This window comes from Schistosoma mansoni, chromosome W (assembly GCF_000237925.1).
Source record: "Schistosoma mansoni strain Puerto Rico chromosome W, complete genome".
NCBI classification, from domain to species: Eukaryota; Metazoa; Platyhelminthes; class Trematoda; order Strigeidida; family Schistosomatidae; genus Schistosoma; species Schistosoma mansoni.
In genome coordinates this window covers 25,598,861-25,615,595 of record NC_031502.1, presented here as the reverse complement: position 1 = coordinate 25,615,595, position 16,735 = coordinate 25,598,861, and the positions used below count along the sequence as shown (strand labels likewise).

The 16,735-nt window shown below is 37.0% G+C and overlaps 1 protein-coding gene across 1 annotated transcript; it reads left to right on the top strand.

Moving 5' to 3' along the window:
- Positions 1-2,610: 2,610 nt before the first annotated feature.
- Positions 2,611-11,761, top strand: Smp_165770 (putative nucleotide-binding protein 1 (nbp 1)/nbp35; the record flags this gene model as incomplete). The annotated part of the gene is made up of 3 exons (XM_018789129.1): positions 2,611-2,895; positions 6,457-6,751; positions 11,574-11,761. The coding sequence occupies 3 exons, from the start codon at positions 2,611-2,613 to the stop codon at positions 11,660-11,662; spliced, it is 669 nt and encodes a 222-aa protein (XP_018654603.1). The 3' UTR covers positions 11,663-11,761.
- Positions 11,762-16,735: the final 4,974 nt, after the last annotated feature.

Below are 16,735 nucleotides of genomic sequence, written 5' to 3'. Positions count from 1 at the left end.
TAACATTTTTAACGTTGATTGGATGACATATTCAGCATACAATGAACCGGAGGACCATGTATCTATTTATATTCAATAATTTTGATGTTTGATTGTATTTCCTTAAAAATGCTTGGACCAGATTGCCAGGCAAAACGTTGGATTTACTTTAAATTCATTCGCTGAGATTTTACAAATATATTCCTATCTAATGTCTCAAATCAACTCGGCGCCAAAATACTGTGAAACTATTAGTTCTAACTTAGAAGAATGTTCTTATATGATATGTAGCACGTTATATTTTGACGTTTACTTGGGAGTAGGAGCGACCTGAAACAACAACACAACAGTCAGGACCGAAAAGTGCCTCTGAACTGATAACACGGTGTGCTGACACAACAGATATATTTGAAAATTGAAAAACACGGTTCAAGTACAAAAACGGAAAGTTATTACAAAATAGTTTTACTCGTTATTCCGCAGGTTCAGATCGCGTAGAGCTTGTTCCTCTTCTTCCAATGCGTTTACTCTTTGTTGGCCTGCAATAAGAAATACAAACTCGCATTAATAATGTTGCATGTAATGATTTTTATTACCATAACAGATAATTGTCTTGATTTGACCGCTTCTGCAAGTTCTTACGAATTGTTGAGGTGACGCGCCAATCACTTCACGACAATTTGACCTTCGAGGGTTCAGTAACCACTATTGGACGGTGCTACTGGTTGTTGCCTCTTTCCAACCATACTAAATACTTCTAATTCCAGTTTCCAGATTGTTAGGTTTGTGTTACTGCTTATTTTTTGACCTCATCCACTAATAAATATGGGTGTGTTTTGTGCTCTTCCTTAGTCGTTGACTCATCTTTTTGTCTTCCTCCTTTCCGCTCAGTCTCCCTATTTTGGGACCAAATGTTGCCCGCTTTGGGTAAATTTTGAGAAAACTGCTATAGAAAACTTTAGGGAGATGGCACAAAACCCCCAAAATTTCCCCAAGTTTGAAGAAAATCCCCGGAGTTTTGGGGGGATACCCCAAATTTACCCAAAGTTCCCAAAAATAGGGAGATTGGGCAGTTTTCACCACGGACGCGACTCTACACTCTCTCATAGTACCCAGATTGCCTTCAAGATGAAACCAAACCACATTATTCTCAAAGCTTGGTCAGGTGTAATTATGAGGCTAAATGTAAGGTAATCCAAACAACCGAAAAACGAGGGATAAATTTATTCCGTCAGAAAATAAGGGGGAAATAAAGGCGGGATACCCCCGAAGTCTATTTTTGCCTGTCATCAGGGAATGCGAGCAATTCCCTTTTCGTCACTTTATGTTCGAAATGTCGCCAACTTGTCTACTTTACGCATACCCCCAAATACCCGACGTCATAGAAGAAAGTCGACATGTATCGATGATGAATCAAGGAAAATTTATCTTAAAGGACTTAACCAATTAAACATCTCAATATCAATTAGTACAACGGAATGGGATATAATAATTCTGATGGACAGAACACTTTAGGGAACTGTTCAACAGACCCTCAGCCACACTTGTCACCCATCATCTTTAAGCGACCTGAATGCCGAGTTGACATAAGCCCTTCAACTCTTAGTTGAGGTGTGTGGGCCAGGAAAATAGTGTCTGGTTGTTTATTTAGTCTGACAGGTATTACGAGTGTTATATATTTCCCTACCCTTGTTACTATTATTATTGTCGGTTGTTGACGTGGAAGTAAACCCACGTTCTAGTTATATCGGTCACGTGTTCTTGATTCGAGTTGTGTTGAAGTCCTGTAGAATAGACTTCGGTAGGGTATCTAGTTTAGATATTCGTCTAAGAGAAATTAGTTTTCCATTGGTGTAAGGAAGAAAACCGGACGTCATTTCAAAAGACCAAGTGGAATCTAAAGCTATGGTTGCAGCAGCTTCAGACAAATCAGCCTCGAAAATCTTTGAGGGTAGTCGTCAAGTTTTAGCAGTTAGATTGACTGAGATCTTAGATGACTTTCGGGGATTCGACGTAATCCTATCTCACTGGTGTCGATGGCCGATCGTCCCAGTTTATAAAAAAAGGATAAAAGTACTCCTGTGACAACCACAGAGAAATCAGTTTGACTAACAAAGTGGTTGAAATATCAGTCTCAAGGCTAATCCGACGATTGAACCCTAGTGGGTCGGTGTCTGACGAAATTCTTTTAATTTTTTTAATTGTGCACGATTTTGTATCAAATGTAAACACTGGCAATCAAAAGTCTCCAGAGTAACCCACATTTTAAAACAACATGCCACTCACTAGCCGAAAATATTTGAAATAATAAGTCAGTAATCTGAACGGCTGGCTCTCAACCGTGGAGTCGCTTTATCTGGCTGCCAGCTAATAATAGTATATGACTATGTTCCTTAATTTTTGGGTGCTCTTAGTTTATACAGTACTAGAAGAAATTCAGCTGGTACTCAATTTATCGGTTAACCTGTAAAAGATATTTGTTGTTTACCAATATATATTTAGTGAGCCTATTGATGACCGTATATAAAACTCTAATTTCATGTCTTCAACTGAGTGTTAGGTAAAATTTATCGTTTTTGCTTCTGTAAAATATATATATATATGGTAAAATTCCTTTTCTTAACCTCCAGAATGTCAGATGTTCCATTAGATGCCCCATCTCCCTGCCCTGGTACACAAAGTGATCTAGCCGGGAAAGCCTCAGCATGTGAAGGTTGTCCTAATCGATCTTTGTGTTCAAGTGGACAAGCCAGACTTCCTCTTTCTCAACGTGAACCAGACACGATTCTCTCCATAAAACGACGTCTTGGTTCAATTCGCCACAGAATAATTATTCTCTCTGGCAAGGGTGGAGTTGGGAAAAGTAGTCTTTCTGTTTGTCTAGCTAGAGGACTAAGCAGGTGTGAACGCAGTCAAGTGAATTTTTTACGCTAACTCTCTCTACACAGTATTTCAAAGTCACAAAGCTAACATGTCTCACTGAATACTCGTCTCTTAGACTTTCTAATAGTTTTTGACCACTTATACGATATTTCCTATAGTATTTGAATTATCGAGCACTGAATTTTCAATACTAAGCGGAAATCAATCCCTACTACACATTAGTACATCTTTCGACCTTCACAACCCTATGTAGATAAAATCAGTCTTATTTAACAGAACTATCACACTACTAACTGACTAGTCGTTTTTCTTGTATAAATTCATTTTATTATTGTAGTGATAAATGTAGATTATTGTTATATATTGTTTGGAACAAGTTATTCAATTGATTACTGTTACAATGATATGTGCAGTTGATTATGAAATTATCCACATCTTTGTGTATATAAGTATCTACTCTAATGCTTTTTTTTATTTCAATCGTCGATATATAAATCATATACCATTGCCATTCCATTATGAAGTGCACTTATCACATGTATGTTTACGAATTTGATTAGTGTACAAATAAGTGGGATTCTTCCCTTTCTTGGTTTGATGTTCCATCAGAATTCGATATTTAGTATAATAGCTACATTATGGTTATTGAAAAACCGCTACCGGCGTTACTTCGAGAGGTTTTGTACTACAAATTTCTTCATAACTAGACGAAGATATTCGTTGTTTCTCTAATAATGTAATAAAATAGCTAGAGATACACGTTCATTCCATTTCATGGCCAAACGATTCTAGGAAATGCTCTGTCTGACTACATTTTACGCTGCTCATAAACAACGGGCTTCTATTTCGTTTTTTGCCAAGGTATTTCATTCCGTTTTATACAAAAGTCGCCAATTAATCTCTATGTTTAAAGGAGTGAACTTTATTAAGAAACTGTATTTTTTTATTGAATCTCTGTTGAAACTGATTTCAACAAAGGTGAATTACAAGTGCCTTAATGGTGTTCTCAAAGATTTCAAATAAGGATGAAATAGCTTCCTTAGCTCTCGAAAATTTATTAGCAGCTTAATTGTTTCGATTCTACAAGAAAATATTATTTAAATGACTTAAACCCACATAATCAATAGTTCAAAACTTGATGAACTTTTCAGAGCCATTGAACTCAAACTCATTTCCTTACTACAAAATTCAATAATAACGGAGTGATTTCCTAGTAATCTGTTTTAGGTTAACCTATTCTAACTGGAAATATTTTCTTCCTCTTCACATAGAATCAAATCTTGATTGTGTTCAATATTTCTGTCTAATTCATAAGCGATAAAATTGTGTGGGAACTACAAGGGGAAGATAAAATTGAAAAACGGTTGCAACAGTGCAATATGCATTAAACCGACAAAATGTATATTTGTATGCTTTTGACTAAGAGACATAAAAAGTAGACGAAATAGCATAGTAATTGGATACAATATTAATTATTTACATAAGAACCAGACAATGTCTTTACCTTTATATGCTGCAGTATACTGTATCAGATGACAAATAAACAGTATCACAAGAGTAGTATTACTCAGGTATAACAAAAAATCAAAATGATCCCATTTCGATATTTATGTAACTGGACAGAAGTCAACAAATTGATAAGTCTGATCTGGTCTCAATTGAAACCACTATATTGCGCTTGATTTTTACTAAATCAAACAAATAATTTTATGCAGTGTAATTGTACTTATTTGAACATGAGATATTCAGTTGTACTGCAAACCGTAAAAATTGAAAAAATTCTCTCAACCTATATCTCCACAACAAAGAATAATAAAATATAAATAGCCTATAAAATGAAGTTACTATTTGTATGTTTATCATAGCAGTGTTTAGTTGGTTTTATTCAAAAAGTGGTTCACTTATAAATAAAGTGACTATAATAAGAATGTTCAAAAACTCGTTTTTCTCATCTGTGGAAATCGTCAAGAAAATCTTCAAACTGGTAAAAATAAAATTTACATCTAAAATCTAACGGTGGATATTGTTCCTAAAAACCAGTGATATTGATACACTTAATTTGAAATCACTTAGAAAATAGTGTGATATCATTTAAAAAACCACATGGGAAGGCAATCAATGAAAATCTTAGTCTAGTTTTGAACTTATTTGTAGTACACAACCTCAACTCATTGAGGTGACTCAAGTTTTATGTGGAATAAATACTTTCTCGGTCAAAATAGCGCTCTAACTGGTATTGATTGGTGCTGGGAAATTTAACTGTAAATCATTTATCTCTCGTTTTATAAACTATCAACTATATTTTCATTAGAAAATAAATTATACACAGGACCACCAAGTGCTTCTATTTGTAACTTCCAAATAGGCAACATTCAACAGAAATATTAGATGTTGCGAAATGCTTGAAAACTTTATGTAGTAAATTGAAAATGATGTCTGCAAAACATACCTTTACCCAGATTCGAAATCCAAGTTCAGAGTCCTCCAAAACTGCGAGGAGTTTGTTCCTGCCCTTACTCTTTGTGATGAACGTTAGATATAGTCAAAAAGTTCGTATATCTGGGCATTGGTGGCATGGGGAATGAAATCAATCTACCCCTAGCAAAATACATAGTGGCTTATGCCAATCTAGTCTATCTTTAGCGTCATCCTTACATCTGTCTGAGTGTAAAACGTCAGGTAAAAAACATCCCAGTGAGCTCAGCTTTGCTCTGTGGTTGTGAAACCTAAACTCATTGAGCTGAAAACCTTCAGCGTCTCTGTGTTCGACCACCTTGATCTCGTATGCGGTAACAATACTACGTTAGTTATATCGGCGTTTGGCAAAGTGTGTTTGTGTGCGGTAACAACACTTTAATCAACGTGACTATTTCAAGACACTGAATTCCGTGGCTTAATTATGTCTTACTAATGTCATCCTAGTAACTTCCATATCTCACTTTATTTTCCAGCTCTGGAACTGGGTAGAAAGACAGAGAGTTAGTTAGCTTGTGATGTGATGATATAAAATAAAGCTGTGTAGGACTGTCTTCTATCGGTTTGTCACGAATCTCTGGGTGAGATCTTGATGTAGTTTTTAATCACATGTCGAAATAGTATGGAAATATTACTTACCTGAAAGAAGGCTTTCTTGAGTGTCTCTAAGTTCTGTTTTTGTTCATTTCTTAATTGATTTTTCTGGTCTTCTCTCCTTTGTTTTCTCACAGTATTATCGGCTCATTTGTCTTGATCATCTTGCAGTGTCTTATAATGCCAGAATTTATTTGACTTAAATGAGTAAATAAAATAGTTACCAAGTTTATACTGATGGTGACTTAAAATGCTGCTCATTTGTTATCCTAATGAGTTCAGCTAAAGTTGAAAGGAGCATAAATAAAATATTTCAGTCTCCAGCGATGATAAATTACATGACTGTTTAATGGTCATTTTTTATATCTATCGAAGGTTAGTGTGTCTGCTTAACATAACATAGTTTGTTTTATCCAGACAAATAAACTCTCTTTAGGCTCTTTACCTACTTGGCTTTTTTTTTACAAAGAAAGTTTGCTTATTAAATCTCGTCTATATTGTTTATATCTAACCATTTCTTCTCAGGAAATAGATTTTTGTCGGAAACTATCAATCCCAATCTTAGGGGTCGTGGAGAATATGGTTGAATTTGTGTGTCCAACTTGCAAACACACATGTCCATTATTTCCATCATTCACAGGCGGTGCCAGCTCTCTATCCACTACCAAACACAATGAAAATGCTGATGATTCATCATTTTCAGATCTTGAAATAATTGGTCGGTTACCACTTGATCCTAGACTGACCAGAGCTCTTGACGAAGGTTTGTGCCCATTCGAATTAGCTGAGTCGAATTCCTTCATCAGCCAACATTCAAAAAGTTAGTTGTTTTTCCCATTACTGTTATCAGTTCATATCCAGTTGTATCTGTGAAATTTCGGCTAAAACTTCTTGTTGAAACAAGTTTGGCAGATTTATAAACTTATCGTAAAACCTTTTATAATATTAAATTCACTTACTATTGTTTGTTTGAATCTTCCCATTGATGTTTAGGACTACAACTGGTCACTCTCTAATTGGCATATGTGCATACTGTTATTATTCCACATCTCGTAAATCATAATGCTGAGTGTTTAGTAGTATCTCAATTGCCCACATTCTACTGATCAATACCATTTCCGCACAACGTGACACAAAACTTATCGTTTTGAACATCATGATGTTCAAAAGATAAAAAACTTCGCAGTTTTATTTTCGTATAGGTTGCTACTACCTATACGACCCCATCCCGTAGAAAAGCTAACTCGCTAAAAAAACGCTAACCAGAAAAAATTATTCAAACCATTTAAACTCTGCCCTGGGAGTTGAAGGAATAATTATGACGTCTCATGATAAAAGCCGAAATTATTCGGAAGTCACGAGACCGATGCACCTTCTAACAACCAGAGCAACACTTTTTATAGGTACATGGAACGTCCGGACAATGTGGGAGACAGGAAAGACCAGCCAAATAGCAATGGAAACGAGGAGATACAACTTGGCAGTACTCGGAATCAGCGAAACCCATTGGACACAAACTGGATAACAAAGGCTAGGTACAGGAGAGATGCTGTTGTACTCCGGTCACGAAGGGGAAAATGCTCCACACACTCAGGGAGTTGCTCTAATGCTGTCCAAAGAAGCACGAAATGCACTTGTGGGATGAGAATCTCATGGACCCAGGATAATCAAGGCATCATTCAGAACAAAGAAGCAAGGGATCACAATGAACGTTATCCAATGTTATGCACCCACCAATGATAGCAACGACGATGATAAAGATCATTTTATGAAAGGCTGCAATCAATTATAGCAAAGTGCTCACGAAAGGACCTGACCATCCTGATGGGAGATCTAAATGCTAAAGTTGGAGTGGACAACACAGGATATGAAGATGTAATTGGACGACATGGACTAGGAGAGAGAAATGAAAATGGGGAGAGACTTGCAAACCGGTGTGCATTCAACAAATTGGTTATAGGCGGCACAATATTCCCACACAAACGCATACACAAAGCTACATGGATCTCACCGGACCAAACCAAAGAGAACCAGATAGATCACATCTGTATCAACAAAAAATTCCTAAGATCAATGGAAGATGTGAGAACCCGGAGAGGAGCTGACATAGCTTCAGATCACCACCTGGTTGTGGCCAAGATGAGACTGAAGCTAAAGAAACACTGGACAACTGGACAAACAGCACTACAAAGGTTCAATACAGCCTTCCTTCGAGATACTGACAAGCCCCGTGAATTCAAGATAACTATCAACAACAGGTTCCAAGCTCTACAGGATCTACTGAATGAACAAGAAACTACTTTGGAGGACAACTAGAAAGGGATAAAAGAAGCACTAACTTCAACGTGTCAGGAGGTTCTTGGTCCTAAGAAGCATCATCACAAGGAATGGATATCTATGGGAACCCTGGACAAAATTCAAGAAAGGAAAAACAAGAAACTAGCAATTAACAACAGCCGAACACGAGCAGAGAAAGTCAAAGCACAAGCAGACTACGCAGAAGCAAACAGGGAAGTGAAGAAAAGCATTAAGGCCGACAAGCAGAAATACATGGGAGAACTAGCAACGGCGGCGGAAAAAGCTGCAATAGAAGGGAATATGATACAACGAAGAAATTGGCAGGAAGATATAGCAAACCAGACAGACCAGTCAAGGACAAAGAAGGAAAGACAATCACTGAGATTCAAGAACAGAGGAAAAGATGGGCAGAATACTTCGAGGAACTGCTGAATAGACCAGCCCCATTGAACCCACCGAACATCGAAGCAGCCCACACTGACCTTCCAATAGATGTCACTCCACCAACGATCGAAGAAGTAAAGATGGCCATCAGACAAATCAAAAGTGGGAAGGCGGCAGGACCTGACAATATACCAGCAGAAGCACTGAAGTCAGACATTGAAATAACTGCAAATATGCTTCACCTTCTATTCAAGAAGATTTGGGAAGAGGAACAAGTTCCAATGGACTGGAAAGAATGATATCTCATCAAGATACCAAAGAAAGGAGATCTGAGCAAATGTGAGAACTACAGAGGCATCAGTTTGTTGTTAGCACCAGGAAAAGTTTTCAACAGAGTGCTGCTGAATCGGATGAAAGACGTAGTAGACGCCGAACTTAGGGATCATCAGGCTGGATTCCGTAAGGATAGGTCGTGCACAGACCAGATTGCGACACTACGGATCATCGTTGAACAATCAGTTGAGTGGAACTCATCACTATACGTCAACTTCATTGACTATGAGAAGGCGTTTGACAGCGTGGACAGGAGAACATTATGGAAACTTCTTCGACACTATGGAGTTCCTGAAAAGATTGTCAACATTATCCAAAACTCATACGATGGACTACAGTGCAAAGTCATGCATGGAGGACAGCTGACAGATGCATTTCCAGTAAGGACCGGAGTCAGACAAGGCTGTCTACTCTCCCCATTCCTCTTCCTTCTAGTGATTGACTGGATTATGAAGAATTCGACATCTGACGGGAAATACGGAATACAATGGACTTCTCAGAATCAATTAGATGATTTGGACTTCGCAGATGACCTAGCCCACCTCTCTCATACACACAAACAAATGCAGATGAAGACCGCAAATGTAGCAGCAGCCTCCGCATCGATAGGCCTCCACATTCACAAAGGAAAAAGCAAGATTCTCAAATGCAACACGGAGAACACCAACCCAATCAAACTTGATGGCGAAACTCTGGAAGAGGTGGAAACATTCAAGTACCTGGGGAGCATCGTTGATAAACAAGGAGGATCGGATGCAGATGTAAAGGCGAGGATTGGCAAAGCAAGGGCAGCATTTCTACAATTGAAGAACATATGGAACTCAAAACAACTCTCAACCAATTTCAAGGTCAGAATCTTTAATACGAACGTCAAGACAGTCCTACTGTATGGAGCTGAAACGTGGAGAACTACTACGACCATCATCAGGAAGGTACAAGTATTTATAAACAGTTGTCTACGCAAAATACTCAACATCCATTGTCCGGATACTATCAGCAACAGCGTACTGTGGAAGAGGACAAACCAGCTTCGAACTGAAGAGGAAATTAGGAAAAGACTTTGGAAGTGGATCGGACATACATTAAGGAAATCACCAACGTGCATCACGACTCAATCCCTAACTTGGAATCCGGAAGGGAAGTGGAAAAGAGGAAGGCCAAAGAACACACGTACGCCGGGAAATAGAAGCAGATATGAAAAGGATGAATAGCAACTGGAAAGAACTGGAAAGGAAGGCTCAGGACAGAGTTGGATGGAGAATGCTGGTGAGCGGCCTATGCTCCTCGACGAGGGGTAACAGGCGTAAGTAAGTAAGTAAGGTTGCTACTAGACTGTTTAATTCCTTGCATTACAATTCAATAACATCTATCAACTTTCAGTAACCTAATTAATATCCTTCATTCTTTTCAAATTTAAGTGTTTGTGGAATGAACAAAAGTATCCCTAATGAGGATAAACGTTGTTCACGTGCAAACATTTCTTATAACAGATAAAATATGAAAACCAATCAACTTCAATTTCATTTAGTTGGCTGTCAGCCAAATCTGTATTTGTACTAGTTCGTCCTTTACATTCCCTCATCTAATTCCTTATTCTGTAAATGGAGTTTTGTTTTGTCATTGTAATGTTTATCATATATATATATATATATATATATATATATATATATATATATATATATATTCGATTTCGCTTATTTGGTGCGGTTTTATTCACTGGGTTATAATCAATAGGTAGTTATTATGATCACACCAAACTTACTAGCACGCAATTCTAATCCATTTAGTTTCATACCGTATAATTTGCAGATGAACTAGGAAAGATGTATGTACTTCCTGGTTGGTCTGGTAAATGTGTTCGTTGGCACCTATACGTACACTAAAAAAATATTTTATCGTTATCAAGACTACTGGAATTGTCGAATTAGTGTTGTTTATTGTTACAGTTGGATATGTTAAAAGATATTTATACCCCAGTTATATATAGTTGTGATCTCATGTTATTGTACAAACGGGAAGTCTTAGAGCTGAAGGAGTTTCTTAATCGTGATTTTCCCTGGATATAAATCCTAGTCGATTAAAATGTCAATTTGAAGTAGCGAAACACTTTTCAGCGATACTAAGCAGAAAAGAGCTTGTATGTTTAGGCTAAATTCTACCATACTTTGTTGTTAGATTTGTTCCTTAAAAGAAGTTATCACAAGTTGATGTTGCAAGTTGCATAAACGTTATTTACATGTTTTTCATTAATTTCTACTCTCGGTATGTGGCATCCAAAAGATTCACTAGAGTCTGCTATTTGTAGTTTATATTGTCCATATTGACCAATTCATCTGAGATAATACTCATTATTAAATTAAATTTCTGTTGTTCAGTAAATCCATTATTTTAGTCATAAGTCCGCAGAAATTGAACGGTTTTTAGATAAAGACTATTTTAAATTCAACCAGTATGATTCCTAAAGCGTCCAGACACAAAGTAATAGCTAGTGATCAATACATGTAAAATGTACTCTTAAATACTCAACAGTAAGAAGGCAGACTTAGAAGCTTGATTTTATTTGCTACCAATAAAGTTCAGCTGTTGACGTTTTTTCTTATAACGCTACTTTTTTTCATATTACACAGACGCAGATGGAGGACTTCAATCCTCTGACGCAGTGATTGTCTCATTCCAAGAGTTGTTCAATAATCTTCTTGAAAAGCTTCGTAAATAATCAATTCTTCGTTTCTTAAATATCAATTGTTTTTTGTTTGTGATATCAAGACATTTTATTGGATTTCCTTTTCGATTTCCACTTATCAAATGATTTTCATTCAGTCGAACTTTCTCCGTCAATATTTGTAAATAGTTTTCAAATGAACTGCTTTTTTATACCAGAGCCTCCTAAAATAAGTGAATATATTTCATTTTTACTATTTTGATATATATATATATATATATATATATATATATATATATATTGCTCTCATATGAAAGAGTTAAGCTTATTACAAGTTCCAAATATCAGGTTGGATTTTAGAGGGTTGTTTTAATAGTCAGATTATTAGTCAAGTCAAATGAAACAGTTTCTCGTTCACTTAATTTGTTGCATGCCCATAATAGACACGTTTCAAAGTGATAAGCATAAGAGTAGTTAATATATTCATTAGTAAATCTCAGTAAACAAGTTCGCTGTGTTGATGTTGTGGTATGAGATATTAAGTCGGTTCACATATTGTCGCTAAATTCTCCTTCGCCATGAATCACTGAATAACCAAAGTTAGATGTCTGTGTTCATTATTTTTCATTCATACTTATTGTATGATAACACTACCCATTTACCCATGTTGAAATGAATGGCGTGATATATAAACATATGAACCTTGTGGTTAAGAGTTAACCATGATTTCAAAAGTATATAATCAGAAAGCTCAAATGTTGACAGATGTATTCAAACATTTAAATCTGTATATGAATATTGAGTGAAATTGTGGTTATGGATTTTTCGGAAATCCTCAATTTGACAGATACTTCATCGTTCATACACACGAACAAATGCAGAGGAAGAAAACCACTGTAGAAGAAGTCTCTGGATCAGTGGACCTCAACACACACAAAGGAAAATGCAAGATCCTCAAATACAACACAGAGAACACCAACCCAGTCACACTTGATGGAGAAGCTCTGGAAGATGTGGAATCTTCCACGTATCTGGACAGCATCATCGATGAACAAGGATGATCTGATGCAGACGTAAAGGCGAGGATCGGCAAAGCAAGTGCCGCATTCCTACAATTGGAGAATATATAGAAAGAACTCAAAACAACTGTCAACCAATGTTAGAGTGAGAATCTTCAATACGAACATTAAGGCAATCCTACTGTATGGAGCTGAAACTTCGACAGCTACTACTACCATTATCAAAATGGTACAAGTATTTATAAACAATTGTCTACAGAAGATACTCAATGTCTGTTGGCCGGATATCATCAGCAATAGCGTACTGTGGAAGAGGACAAACCAGCTTCGAACTGAAGAGGAAATTAGGAAAAGACGTTGGAGGTGGATAGGGTACACATTACGGAAATCACCACACTGCATCAAGAGACAAGCGCCAATTTGGTAGTCTGAAAGGGAAACGGGAAATAGGAAAACTATAAAACACACTACGTCGAGAATTGGGAGCAAACTTGAAAAGGATGAATAGGAAGCGGAAACAACTGGAAGTAATGCTCAGGGCAGATTTTGATGGAAAAAGCTCATTATTTGTTCACGGGACTGAAATCAAATCACAACTGAAAAGATTCCAGAAGGTCGAACAACAAAACAGCCGACTGACTGACTCGGTATACAAACACTAGGGATTTTAAACTATTATTTGCGAAGTACTTAGTCGAAAACGTATGTACAAATATTAATCATCAGATAACAAATGATCAACTAGATATAAAGTAAAGGTCACAAACTAACTAATAATACTTCACTTGTGTATAGCATAACAGCTTTAAAATAAATCTCGCCTAAAAATATAAACCAGAGCATTTTCTAAGTTATTATCCTAACTACTAATTAAAAATACAATGAAACACCAACGGCATACTACACGCGATCACTTTAGTTGAAACGGTCCAGTTAAAAAATTATTACCCAGTACAAATCTACGTCTCTAATGCAGAAAAAGTTAACCGTATGACCTATGAAGATTTGATTCATTATTCTTTGAAATGTAGGATCAAGCAATCAGGTTATTTTCCATTTCGAAAACCTGGTAAAAATTCGAGAGATAAAGAAAAAATTGATACATAGAAAATATGAATGGCAATCTTTAATATAAATGCTGAAAAACGATATTCGTAGATCATGAGCACCATCCACGTCCACCAACAGATTCTATTATTATGAAGTGGTCGCAATCGAGATTTCGTTAATTTTTATAATCATTAATTAATTTTTTACAATAAATGATAGGCCGTGAACCACAAATTTCCAGTAAATTCCTTCATGATATCCCCTTCCCAAATGTTGCCAATTACTGCTTGTTATCTCCAGCTTGTCTCCAGCTTCATATGCTCTTTGACCTGCCTCTTCTCACTTTTACCTTTAAAACTCCGAGTTACGGCTTCCCTTATGATGCAGTTTGATGATTTCCACAGTATATATCCTATACACTTGCGCAACGTCTCTGACAAGATTCTCCCTCAACTGACAGTTGGTTTGTTCTATCCTAGAGTAGATAATTACTGATGGTCTCTGACCAATCGATCCGGAGTATCTTTCGTAGACAGTTGTGTTGTAGTTCTCCAAGTTGCAGACCCATAACGGATAACTGTTTTAATGTTGGTATTGGAAATTGTGACTTCGTTGTTGGGTGACAGTTGTTTCGAGTTGCAGATGATCTTCAATTGTAGGGATGATGTGCTTGGGTTTCCCAACTCGTGTTCTCACATCTGAATCAGACCCTTCTTGTTTGCCAGTGGTACTACATAGGTACGTTAATGCTCGCACTTCTTCCATGTGTTCAGCATCAAGTGTGATTTGGTTGGTACTGGATGTATTGTTCTTCAGCATTTCGCTTTTGTCCTCATGAATGTTGAGGTATAGTTCTGTGGAGCTGAATGCTACACTATATATGTTCTCCTTGATTTGTTGGTGTGTATGGGGTAGCAGTGCTTTTCGTGAGATGTGGAGGTCTTCATACTCCAGTCAACAGTTAACAGAAAGAAAAAACGACATCCTGAACTTCCTTATTATGGAGATGTAATCGATGTGGTCTGATGTATTTTGAGTCGGCGAAACTCATGTACCTTTGTGTATGTGTTTTGGAGGAGAACAGGTTTACCATGTTGTCGAGAGCATACTTATTTTCTAGTCTCTCGTCATTCTCGTTCCTTTCTCCCAGTACATGTCTCTGATGTCTTCACACCCCGTGTTGTCCATCCGTCTCTGGTGTTCAGGTCTTCCATCGGGATGGTCAGGTCCTTTCCTGAGCACTTCTCTACGATCGACCGTAGCCTCCCACAAAACTGATCTCTTATCGTCTCCACTGCTACGATTTGTGTGTGTGTGGCATTGTATGGCATTCATTGTTAGCCTTTCTTTCTTTGTTCTGAGGGATGCTTTGATGATCGTGAAGCCATGAGTGCTTTATTTGCTTTTCTGGGCAGTATCAGTGTACCCCCTCATGTGTGCATGCGAGGCATTTTCGTCCTGATGACCAGAACACAATAATGAGTCTTTTGAAGTTAGCTTTTCCTGTCCAAAATATGTTCAGTTAGCTTCACGTGTTCTATGTGTTTTCATTTCTGTGGCCATGTAAATTACCCTCACGGTCTCTTACATTGTTTAGAATTCCCACGTCTGTATGTTTATTTTTCCTCTGGTTTTCCGAACAGTGTTGCCTTCGGAGCTTTTGAAGGCTGCTAGCTCTTACCATCAAGATTCTTCGAGTAACGAGACAGATTGTAAATATTTTATTTGATGTACTCTGGTTATCATTTTTAGTAGGGTAACATAGCTTTCTCTACATCTGATTATGATTGTTAAAGTTAGTAGAATTCGGTTTGATGACTACCTATTCCCAGGACTATCCGATGTGTACTCTAATAGTCACAATTGGACTAGTACTTAAGTCAGAGTAAGCAATGAAGACATTTGGATGTACTTTGTTTTGTAGTTTCAAAAAACGTATTAATCAGTATAAGCACTTCATCATCACCTTCCTTTTATACGCGGGATTCGGACCAGCAGTAGCACTGGATGTGCAGCAGACAGCGTGTGATCAGTTCACGTTCGAGTGCTTTATAAGTTTCTAAACACACTGATCATGATTATTCAGTAAAAATGATGCATTCCTCGAATTTCCCAATTTTGTGGTCTTGTAGACTTCTCACTCAATTTGTGATATCATCATATTCGATTTATTTGTTTCTAACTTGTAGATCCCCACTTGATCTGTTGTTTGTGCAGTGTATTAACTTAAGCGATTACATAACGGCAACATTGTCCTATATTATTTGTCGGTTTTGTCCCTATTTCTAAAGGTGCTCCTTTTCACTAAAAACACTGACCGTCTTATGTTTCACAGAGCTTCGGTTACACAAACGTTCTTAGGCATCAGCTGATTTTTCTAAAACTAGATTTAAGATACGTTAGTCCTAAATCAGATATTTTCCATCGTACGAAGCGAAAATCATCAAATACTGGGCCATTAGATTAAATTAACAGTAGGAAAATTCTTTGCAGTTTATTCTTCAAAGACACATTTATCATTGTGTTTATCATCTCATAATCTTCACTCGCAAGACATTAAGAAACTATGGTTGGGAGTAGACATCGAGCTTAAAATATGGCAATGTTATTGTACAAAATGGATTATAATAGACTCAGACAAAGTGTAGCTACATTTGTTCATTGGATGGAGGTTTCTGATAACCTATATATCTGGATCGAGAATACATGCATTAAAAGCAGTTCAGGTCAATGGATTAAGGGTTCTCACATGATTTGATGGCAGATTCCATTGAAATTCAATAATAGTCAGACTACCCGTGAAAGTCGAAGTATCAAAGTTATTTTTGGGAATGTATGACTGAAACCGAGAAAACAACTGTAAATATTGATAGGCTTCTATTGAATAACATATTGTAGTCTGATTAAACAGGCGTTTTAGTTCGGGATCAAATTATTTTAAAAGCAATGAACAAAACAGCTACACGACGAACGATTGCTAAACATGAGGAGCAGAATGATGGAAGTTCCGTTTCAGTTTTTACATATATATACCATTAGACGTTTGCATTATTGTGTA